Genomic DNA, 12,020 nt, shown 5'->3' with positions numbered 1-12,020 from the left:
CAGTCTTCTGCTCCGTGCCTGGGTCCTGGCGGTGAGTTAGTTCAGCTGCCTAGACCCTCTGCTGCACGGTCACCCACAGGTGACCGTACACTTGGTACCTCTCTCGAACGAGCGGCCGAGACGGTACCTGGCGCCGAGGCAGAACCTCTGGCGCCAGGCAAGGAGGTGCCAGTGTTAGCCGGTACCCCTCTGGTCCCCGTCTTCTTCCTAGCGGAAAGAGAGACAGGCCCCGATCCCGAAGGAACAAGAGGACCAGCGGAAGCCCCACCTTTCCCACCGGAGTGGGAATGACCCTTAGAGGTCTCTAAGCGAGACTTCTTAGGGGGGGAGGAGGCAACCTTCTTCTTCCTTGGCTGTGGGGCCTGGAAGTCGAAGGGGAAGAGGCGGCTGCAGACGACGACGAAGACAACGACACCTTCCTCTTCTTCTTCGTCAGCTTCCTCAGGACCACTGTCAGGTCCTCCATCCAGGACGGAGCTGGAGCAGTTGCCGAAGCAAAAGGGTCCAGCTGCACCTGTCCGGAGGGACCTGCGGTGGGGGCAGCAACACCACAGGCTGGAGCAATGACGGCAGGAACTGGTACAGGAGTGGCAGCAACAGGAACTGGTGGCGGTACAGGAGCCAGCGTCATCACCGGTACTGGCAGCAGGTCAAGCGGGGAGCTCTTGGGACACCGAAAGTCAGGGGCTGGGGCGAGAGCAGCGAAACCAGGCGGCAGGGTGACTTCCCTCCTCAGCAAACCCGGCAGCGGAGCTTGGACTGCAGCCGTCGGGGTAACCGTAGCCACGTGCTGCATATACACCAGGTGGGGAGGAGCAGCCTAACCCGGCATCGACACCGTTGTTGTGGTCGACGTCTCTGGTCCATGTGAGACAAGCCTGGATCCATGCGCTGCTAGGTGTTACAGCAGCCCCTGAATGCTCGGTGTCCCCAGGAGCCCAAGAGAGTACCAGATCTGTCCGAGATCATCACCCGGGGTATGCACACCTGAGGAAGGAAAGGTCGGGTTAATGGGGGGGAGGGTTCCCGATCGCCCAGAGGGGGAAATCTCCCACCCCGAGCGAACGGAAGACCCCAAATACATCTGGATGCCGAGCGCCCTCCTTCACACTTGACTGGTCAAGTGAGGAGGACTGCGACACACCCCCCGAAGGGGAAGGAGCCATACGCGGGAGCTGAGACGGAGGAAGGAAAGAGGAAGACGGGTCCGTAACAGAGTCATCGCTGGAGAGCCCTCCGACGACTCTTTGGCCGGGCTTACGTGCCTTCTTCCTCCCCTCGTAACACTCCCACTGCTCCCCCGACCACAATACACATAAATCACATGGCTCAGTGTGAGAGCATTCACGCCCTCGACACCGAATACATAAATCATGAGGGTCTACCTCCACAAGAGACCTAAGGCCCCACACTTACGGCCATCCACACCAGGGACAATCTGCGGCTGACGGGGGGGCGTGGGGGTCTCTCGGGCTCGCAGGAATCCATCATATCACGATCCACGAGCAATACAATAACAATAAACAAGTTCCAAGTACTCACAAATTTCCAACACAAGCACTCAGAAATAGGGAAAGTAGGGAAAAAATGCTTCACAATGAAGTATCTCAGCATACGACACAGCGGGCAGAGCGGCAAACAACACGTCCGACACCAACGGCAGCCGAAAGCAAAGTGAAGCTTCACCTCCCAGCCAGGCGGGACACCCGACTACCGGACAAGCAGTTAACTACTGAACCTCCTTGTTCAAAGCTTACGACCGGTTCCGGCTGTCGCTGATTACATTCCATATGTTAAAGGACCGAGGGTTTGTATTACGTGATGGAACAACCTGGTCTCACTTGTAAATAGTTTAATTTAACCTGTAAATAAATTAATATAACAATTTGTCGAAAATTGTATTTTTCATAACTATACAAACCTGAGGTCCTTTACAATAGGAAGGTACTTAGCGGCAGCTGAACCGGTCACAAACTTTCGAACAAGGGGTTTGGTAGTTAACTACTTGTCCAGCAGTTAGCGGTACGAACAACTGCGAGGCAAGAAGTCACTTTGCTTGAGGTTCAGAAAACGCAGAGTGAGGGGTGGCATGAGGTGGGACTATATGTAAAGGATCTCAGGTTTGTATAGTTAGGAAAAATACAATTTTCGAAAAATTGTTATTTGTTCCGATACGGTATACAAACCTTCGGTCCTTTACAATAGGAAGACTCACTTATTGGTGGGTAGAATCTGAGTCTTATGAACAGACTGGTGTTCGTCCTACCTTGGATTCCCTCCCTGGTCGTAAGAGCAGAGGGAAGGATCCTAGCCTCTGCCCAGCTGATCGGGGTGTGCACCGCAGGATCAGAGGTCAGACTTCTGGACCAAATTATAAGAGGGAGGCAAGCGTACCTCTTATAATAGCAAAAGCAAGAACTAGTTCCTACTTCAGGAGCCAAAGTAAAGTTATGGGTTTGTCTCTTGTTGGCTTCCACTCCCCCCCTTGTTGGGGAGCGGTGGATAAAAACTTCTATCCCTACTGAAAGGGATAGAATGAGGCTCCGTTGTGTAGCTTACCTGCATCGGCCTCCTGTTCAGCGTAGTGACAACTGCGGCCCTCTGCACACAGGTAGAGGGAAGAATGAAGGAGAGAAGCCAGTCACACTCTCTTTCACTCATCCATACATACAGTCACACAAGGATGGGATGCTGTTCTGTCCGCTTGGGTGCTGGGTAGACTATACACAACTTGTTGAGCAGCCACCATGGGTCCCAAGGAAAAGGTGTCCAAGTACCTGTGGGTGATATCCCGAAGGTAGAATGTAGTGAAGGTGGTCTGGTTGGCCCAAACCCCTGCCTTCAGAACCTGCGCCAGGGAGAAATTCTTGCGGAACGCAAGGGTTGGACCAATACCTCTGACTTCGTGGGCTCTCGGACGAAGGATACGGATGTCATCACTGCCAGCTGTCTCGTAAGCCCTCCTGATCACCTCAGGCAGCCAGAAAGAAAGTGTGTTCTGGGAAACTTCTTTTTTGGTAACCCCGGTGCTAACAAAGAGGAGTCAACACTCGGGCTTGAGGTGCCGAGTTCTCTTCAGATAGCACCGTAGTGCCCTCACAGGACAAAGCAGCATCTCATCCGCATCATTATCGGTGGAATCCTTCAGGGAGGGGATCATGAAGGACTCGAACCGGTTGTCAGGGACCGAAGGATTCTGAGTCTTCGCTACAAAGTTCGGGACGAAATCGAGCGTCACGGATCCCCATCCCCTGGAATGCTTAACGTTGAAGGAAAAACCATGAAGTTCGCCTACTTTCTTCGCCGATGCCAGGGCCAGCAAGAAGAGGGTCTTGAGGGTCAGATTCCTGTCTGACGACTCTCGGAGTGGCTCGAAGGGTCTGCGAGTCAAACTCCTAAAGACGAGAGTCACATCCCATCCCGGGGGCCTGAGTTCCCTGGGTGGGCAAGACCTCTCGAAGCTCTTCATCAAGAGGGAGATCTCGAAAGAAGAGGAGATATCCACGCCTTGCAGTTTAAGGACTGAGGCCAGGACAGCTCTGTAGCCCTTAACTGCGGAGATGGAGAGGAGTTTCTCTTGGCGAAGAAAGACGAGGAAATCCGCTGGTGAGAGTCGCCCGAGCGACTCCCTCAAGTCTTCCGTCCCGTGCCTGGATCCTGGCGCCGAGAGAACTCTGATGCCTGGGTCTTGGCTGTCCGGTCACCCACAGGTGAGCGAACACTCTGTGACTCTCGTGAACGAGAGGCCGAGACGGTACCTGGCGCCGAGGCAGAACCTCTGGCGCCAGGTGAGGAAGTGCCGGTGCTAGCCGACACTCCTCCGTTTCCCGTCTTCTTCTTCCTTGCGGAAGGAGAGACTGGCCCCATTCCCAAAGGAACAGGAGGACCAACGGAAGTCCCAACCATCCCACCGGAGCGGGACGGGCCCTTAGAAGTCTCGGCACGAGACTTCTTAGGGGGGGGAGGAGGCAGCCTTCTTCTTCTTCGGCTTGGGGGCCTTAGAAGTTGAAGGGGAAGCAACGGCAGGCGACGACAACGAAGATGATGATGAAGACGAAGACGACACCTTCCTCCTCTTCCTCTTCGTCAGCTTCCTCAGCACCACCGTCAGGTCTTCCATCCAGGACGGAGCCGGGGCAGTTGCCAAAGCAACAGGGCCCGACTCCACCTTTTCCGGAAGGACCTGGGGTGGGAGCAGCAACACCACAGGCAGGAACTGGTACCAAGGCTGGAGCGGCAATGAAATCAGGAACAGGAGGCAGGGCAGGAACCAGCATCATCCTCTGCACAGGAGGTAGGTCTAGCGGCGAGCTCTTGGGACACCGGAAGTCCGGGGCTGCGGCAGGAGCGGGAAAACCAGGAGGCGGCGTAGCAACGGGCAGGGAAAAGTCCGGCAACAGAGCCTGCACAGTGGCTGTCAGGGTCATCGTGGCTACGTGCTGTGTGTTTACCAGGTGAGGCGGAGCAGCGTAGCCTGGTGTGGATACCGTCATGGTGGTAGGTCCGTGCGTAACCGGCGTAGCCCCTCTCGCAAGATGACTAAGCAGCCCCTGGACCGTCGGTGTCCCTTGCAGCCCCAGCAAGTACCAGGCCCTACCGTGATCGTCGCCCGTGGTCAGCAAGTCTGAGGGATGAAAAGTTGGGTAGATTAGTGAGGGGTCCCCCCCTCGCCCCGGGGGGGGGGGGGATAGTTCCCAGCCCGAGCGAACGGAGGACCCCAAGTACAACTGGATGTCGGGGTATCTCGCCCCCTCCTCTACGCTCGACTGATCGAGGGAGGAGAGGGAGCGCAAACTCCCCCGAAGGGGAAGGAGCCATAAGAGGGAGCTGAGCCAGAGGGAGAAAGGAGGAAGACAAATCGGTGACCAAGGGCGTAGCCGGGGAGTCCTCTGAATACTCCTTAGCCAGCTTCCACGGCTTCTTCCTCCCCCCGTAGCGCTCCCACTGCACCTCCAACCAAAAGATACAAGTGTCACAAGTCTCAGTGCGAGAGCATTCACGCCCTCTACACCGAGCACAAAAATCATGAGGATCTACCTCCAGAAGAGCAGAAAGCCCCACACTTACGGCCCCCAATACCCGGGCATACTCTATGGTTGATGGGGGGGCGAGGGGGTTTCTCCGGCTCTTGTTGCATAATTTCCATAATAAAAATGAAAACCAAAACAGACACGCACTTACTTTTGTACTTGCAACACACACAATTAAAAGAAAAAGCGAAAAAGTCTTCACGCAGTGAAGAAAACCAAGCATACAACAGAACCGGGCAGAGAGATGATGAGCAGCACATACATCCACAAGTGCGGCCGAAAGCAAAGTGACTTCTCGCCTCGCAGTCAAGCGTACCGCTAACTGCCGGACAAGTAGTTAACTACCGAACCCCTTGAAAGCTTACGACTGGTTCAGCTACTGCTAAGTACCTTTGCTTATTTGTAAAGGACCGAAGGTTTTGTATACACCGTATCGGAACAATATATATAAATATAATAATATAATATAATATACATATATATAGTATATATATATAATATATAATATATAAATTAATAAAATTATAGAAAATAGTATATATAAATATATATATATAAATAATAATTAATAATATATAGTATAATGTATATAAATAAATAATATATATATATATATCTATTCAGATAATATATAGATATTATATATATATAATATATATATATATATAGATATATATACTAACATTATAGATAACTATATAGTATATAATATATATATATATTAGTATATAATATATTATATATTATTATACATATATTACACACATATATATATATATATATATATATATATATATATATATATATATAAATATATATATATATATATATATATATATATATATATATATATATATATATATATATATATATATATATATATATATATATATATATATATATATAAATATATATATATATATATATATATATATATATATATATATATATATTATATATATAAATAAATATATATATATATATATATATATATATATATATATATATATATATATATAGTGTGTATTTTATATATATAGCTAGAATCTATCATAAATAATATATATATATATATATATATATATATATATATATATAAATATAAATATATATTATATATATATATCTATCATATATAAATATATATATATATATATATATATATATATATAATATATATAATATAATAGTATATATATATATGAATAATTATCACATCGAACCGTGATCCATTTATATATCAATTCAAGCTACAAATGTCCTTTAATATCTAAATTCACTTTACCTCCCAAATGATATATTTTCATATATGTACCGAAGGGGAATTTTTAATTGATAATAATTTTGTCCCCCCATGGGATCGAACCACCATCCAAGTGGACGGGGACGAAATCAGGACAGTCAGTGACGCTATCCAATCAGCCAACAGAGACGCTATAAGTTCATATCGATTCTGACCTTACAAATCACCCTCGGACGGTGGTTCGATCCCATGGGGGGACGAAATTATTATCAATTAAAAAATTCCCCTTCGGTACATATATGAAAATATATCATTTGGGAGGTAAAGTGAATTTAGATATTAAAGGACATTTGTAGCTTGAATTGATATATAAATGGATCACGGTTCGATGTGATAATTATTCATAACAAAAGGCTACGTGCTGTCAAACACTCGAATTGGCCAACATGGTAGACGGGGTTTCATATCGATTCTAATTACGAAAGCGTCCAGATCGAGGGTGATTTGTAAGGTCAGAATCGATATGAACTTATAGTGTCTCTGTTGGCTGATTGGATAGCGTCACTGACTGTCCTGATTTCGTCCCCGTCCACTTGGACGGTGGTTCGATCCCATGGGGGGACGAAATTATTATCAATTAAAAAATTCCCCTTCGGTACATATATGAAAATTATCATTTGGGAGGTAAAATAAGTGAATTTAGATATTAAAGGACATTTGTAGCTTGAATTGATATATATATATATATATATATATATATATATATATATATATATATATATATATATAGTGTGTATTTATATATATAGCTAGAATCTACCATCACTGTCACTTGATATACAACCATCTTTAGTACTACCATCACTGTCACTTGATATACAAACATATTTAATATCCACAGTGGCCCGTAGCTATAGTTACAAGTTTCATATCCAGAAAAGAAGTACAGATGACTTCATTTAATGAGATTTAGGCTATCAAGTCAAGCACTAAAGCACTTTCAAACCCATGCTCGGTAATAGGGGTGAGGCTACCACTGAAGAGGCATAGGCTAGTGGACCAAGTGGTATACTTACCACTGGTATGAATCCCACTTTGGAAGCAAAGAACATATTTATTTCTTAGGTTACTCATCTGGATTCAAAGCTTGTAGCAAGTGCCACAGCCTATGCAGATTGTGTGAAGAAACCAAATAGTTAACAGATCAGTGTGACTTTAAATAATAATGTAAAATCATATAGGCTAGCATCCATATACATAATACGATAAAATTTTCAACTACTACCACACCCGTCTAGATTCGGCAACTTCCAGTAATTACAATTCACATAAACAAGATACATACAGGCAGTCCCTGGCTGACGACGGTTTCGGCTTACGACGCTCCGAGGTTACAGCGCTTTTTAATTATATTCATCAGAAATTATTTTCATGTATACGATGCCGATCCGATGGAAAATATGACTTAAAAAAGACAAAATAATCAATATTTAAAGGTTTTTTTTTATGAAAAAACAATAAAAACAATAAAAGTAAGGTTTTCTTAGGATTTTTGTCAATTTTTGGTGATGTTCCGGCTTACGACACGTCTCAAGAACAGAACCCCCGTTGTAAACCGGGGACTGCTTGTACCTACAGAAACAAAAATCAAAAGACAGTAACTGTTCCGTAAACCAGACCACAGTAGTAGATTCAAATTATACCCACGATACAATACAAACCTCTAAATTCTTGACGTTAAGCAATTCTTTGTCCAGTTTCATCAAATTCTCCAACACCTGCAACGCAGACCTGCGTACAATCGCTTTGTTGTCAAGTGCACGCCGATGGAGCATGGAAACCATCATGGCTGCATTTGGCAAGTCGAGGTTTTCCTCCCCTTCTTGTTCTAAGGGCGACTCGATATTGATGTTATTCTGATCAATGTGAGGTGTTGTGAACAACAGGGGGCGATTCTGAAAGAAAATCTGCTTCATTGCTAAAATGATGGTTGGATTTTTTGAATAGGTGCACTCTGCCAGCAAAGCTAAAGCTTTTGCGCGAACTGTCGCACCACTATCACGACACCTGGAGAAAATGATGCCCAAGAGAAACTTGTGCGACAGAACATTGCGATCTGGAGGAGCTTCGACAGGATGATCCACGTTAACCTTCAGAAAGGTGCTGCCTTCGTTTCTCTGCACCCCACAATCACTGTCGCTGTCACTGTCCGAGGAGTCTTCCGAAACCTCTCTCTTTTCCCTTCTGGCAGGCTGCTGCACCACTGGAGTTCCAGTGCCCTCCTCAACTCTCTCCTTTTCATCTAGCATCTTGGCTATCACTTCCAGCATAAACAACCTGTGGCCTGCCTTTTCATTATGGGAAAATTTGAAGAACCACTTCACGAGCCTCGTATACAGCTGGATGGGAAGGTAACGCAATATCTCGACCACAGACTGCGCTGTCTTCTGACGAAATTCCGCTCGGTCTGGGACGCGAATGCAGATGTGCTGGATCAAGATGTAAACACCTTCATAAGCTTCTTCTTTGACTTGTGTTAAAATATACTTCACAAAAATCTGGGAATGATCCCTAATGACACCCAAAGCTCGGGGCGACGAGTCCGAGCTACCTCGAGCGATCATGAGGATACTGTGCATGATGTGCTTCATGACGACGATGACGATTCTGCTCAGCTTTCCGTGAACGGGGTCACACACGCACTGGAGAGCAACGTACGCGTTGTGCGACAGGGCCGTGACGGAGGAGGGGCCGTGGCGGCGGAGGAACACGCCCTGGGCGTCTTGCGTCTCGCACCGCGACACCTCGACCAAGATGCCGACGGTTTCGTCGAGGCACTCGGCCGAATGCTTCAGGGAGAACCTCTTGGTCAGCCTGAAGAAGTCGTCGAAGAGGTGATTCAGCGACCTGGTCAACTTGGTCGCCTCGGCCGGCGACAGTGTGGACCCCTCTTCTTCTTCTTCCTCGTCGTCGTCGCCTTGGCTGGAGAGTTCGTCTTGTGACTTCCTGCCCTGGCTTCCCCCGCCCCGGCCACCCAATGGGGGCCGGCCTCTCTGCGTCGTCGCTCCCACCTTCAATTTGGACGACAACCTGAGCACCTCGACGGACTTCGTGTAGAGCACCGGGTGGAAGACCCGGAAGGCGTTGCTGCCGGGGACACATAGCAGCAGGAAGTAGAGGCTGCAGGCTCGGATGGCGCACTCTCGGTCCTCCTCCTTGGCGCCGTACCTTTGGCCCTTGTGCAGGAAGTAAAAGAGGAAGGCCTTCAGGCCCTTCACGCTCAGGCTCTCTGCTGCCAACGCCGCCCAGAATCTCGTCCCCAGTTCGCCGTCGCCCTCCTCCCGAGTGCCGTTCAGACTCGACAGATCCTCCCGATGGCCCGATACGCCGGCGGAGGCGGCCACTGACAGCCTCTTCCCTCCGTCGGCGTCTGCGTCAGCGGGCGCCAAACTGTCGACATAACGTCGTAAGGACCCGACGGCGGCGTCGAGGGCCTCCTGGAAGCGGGTGTCGGAGTGCACCTCGGCGAATTCCGCCGGTAAGTCCTCCACTTCGGTGAAGTCCCCATCGATCACCGCCTTAATCCAACTGCTGTCGAGTCTGTCGAGGGAGAACTTCGTCAGGACGTCAACCGCTTCGCGCATCGGCGCCCCTTCGTCCATCACCATTTTGGCGGTTTGTTGTTGTTTTGAAAATCAAACTCGTCCGACCTCGCCTTCGGTGACGTCACAGGGCGCTGTTGCCTTTGCAACGGCTCCTCTGCCTCTCCGCCTCCTCCTCCACTCTGGCACCTCTCAGGCCTTCTTCTATGGCCCCGTTTGAAGTAATAGCTTCGATTTCATGTTCGTGTTTTGGTCAAATTTGTTATCCAAGTTTTGATAGACACGATAAAGGTACCATTAGTTTCTAAAAAAAAAATATTATAAGAAGCAATTCGGTTGACGCAGTTAATCTTTTCAACAGAAGTTGTTTCAAAGACGGTCTGCTTCCCTCACATTATTATTATTATTATTATTATTATTATTATTATTATTCCCCAAGGTCTAACACTATCGAGTTTCTACGTAGCATTAATTTGGCCTTACTAACAGGAAGATAAATGCTATAAATGCCAGTAAATTTCTAAGAGGAACTTCCCTTTCCTAAGAAAGTGGCTGTTACTAAACGACTTTTGAATAGATTATCAAAACTCAACTTCGAACAGACCTGTTGCCAATGTCCAAAATGCTAGAACAAGTAACTCACGAGCAATCAATTGTTAAGCTAGAAAGGGTCAATTCTGAATGGCCTGTGGTAACGGTCATTTGGAAATGATGGAGGAATAAAACTTATATTGTCAGTCTTACAACATCTTAGTCCTGCCCGTAATAGTACTACAGTTCTGCACGACCTTCTAAAAGTTCTAGAAGTCCATTAGGACTGCTAATGAAACCTTAGAATAATTAAAAGACTAACTGCGGGACAGAATACTGCCCACTGACTGGAAAATCACATTCATATTATAAACCACTGAGCGGTTTCTTATACAGTTGCACGGACTTCTAAATGGTCTGCAGTCCTTGGAACTGCTAATTTAACGTTCCAGTATTTGAAAGATAGTCCATGTAACAGAAAATATTATTTACATATTAGTCATTCCATATTCTTCTCATGAAACACCGAGAAGAGGAGTAGCAACGAGGAAGTGTGTTGAGTTCAGTCCTATTTGTATATAAACGATAGAATTGCCGTATAAATCAGAAACTACCAGTGTTTATAAGTAACTAATAAGTAGCTAAGAATAAATCAAGATAAATATGAATTTACGCTGGTGGGGAAGGAATAAAACTTGAAAAAAGTCCGTGACTTACATGTGCTGCTGGACTGTCTTTTGTTTCTTGGTGTGTCATAAGGATTACTGGTCATATTGCCTTTGTTAAAAAGTATCTTGATGAACCTTCTTTTTAAAAGATTCACGATTGATTGTATCAGAAATACTGAGGAGTAACGCATCTCTGTCATAACCTGTCTCAGAAAGCTACAAAATTTATCAAACAGAAAAGTAAGATTAAAGAAGGGTGTTGCGCCTATGAATAGGCCTACTTCTACTCCCTGTATTGTTTGAGTTGCTTTGGCTGCCCATCGAAGCTCAAGTAATGTTGATTAATGTTTATGGAATGTGTGTAATGACTCATTCAATTGTCAAAGCTGGATGTTCATAATATTTGGAAGAGATTGCTGACAAGGAATAGCGTCAACATAAGACTATAGCTACAGGATGGTTCATATTTGAGCCAAGTTATACCCTTCGAATGTAACTTTTAGAGCAGTGGTTCCCAACGTGGGGTGTATGCCCCCTAGGGTATTTTTTTATTTTTAAAGGGGGAAAATGTTTTAGAGCCTACTTGTACAATAAGCCCCCAACTGATAACAGGTGTGAAAATATAGATTCATTCAAAAAAAATCAATGAAGAATCTTTCATTTTCTGAATGTCATGATAGTGTGGATTTGACATTTAATATGGAGTGTCCCACGAGATTCTCAGAATATCTCTGTATCAATTGTGTATATGACCTATTTTTGGGTCTATCAGAGCACCCTCCTGTGGAGTGAGCTATATATATATATATATATATATATATATATATATATATATATATATATATATATATGAAAAAAGAAGCAAACTGTAGCTGTAGCTACTGGTTTTGAGAAATCAGCGCATTCCTATTACCTCTCTCCTAAAGTTCCTTACTTTAATTAGTCA

General features: G+C 45.9%; 1 protein-coding gene across 1 annotated transcript in view; it reads right to left on the bottom strand.

The window, feature by feature from the left end:
• The window catches only part of LOC135199328 (condensin-2 complex subunit D3-L-like), a 48,480-nt gene extending 38,480 nt beyond the window's left edge, over positions 1 to 10,000 (bottom strand). The window contains 1 exon segment of the mRNA XM_064227263.1: positions 7,995 to 10,000. Within this exon segment, the coding sequence (XP_064083333.1) occupies positions 7,995 to 9,941 (1,947 nt within the window). The 5' untranslated portion in view covers positions 9,942 to 10,000.
• Positions 10,001 to 12,020: the final 2,020 nt, after the last annotated feature.

Source organism: Macrobrachium nipponense, chromosome 25, assembly GCF_015104395.2.
Source record: "Macrobrachium nipponense isolate FS-2020 chromosome 25, ASM1510439v2, whole genome shotgun sequence".
Classification (NCBI taxonomy): Eukaryota; Metazoa; Arthropoda; class Malacostraca; order Decapoda; family Palaemonidae; genus Macrobrachium; species Macrobrachium nipponense.
The sequence above is the reverse complement of the archived record's forward strand: the minus strand, read 5'-3'. Positions and strand labels throughout refer to the sequence as shown.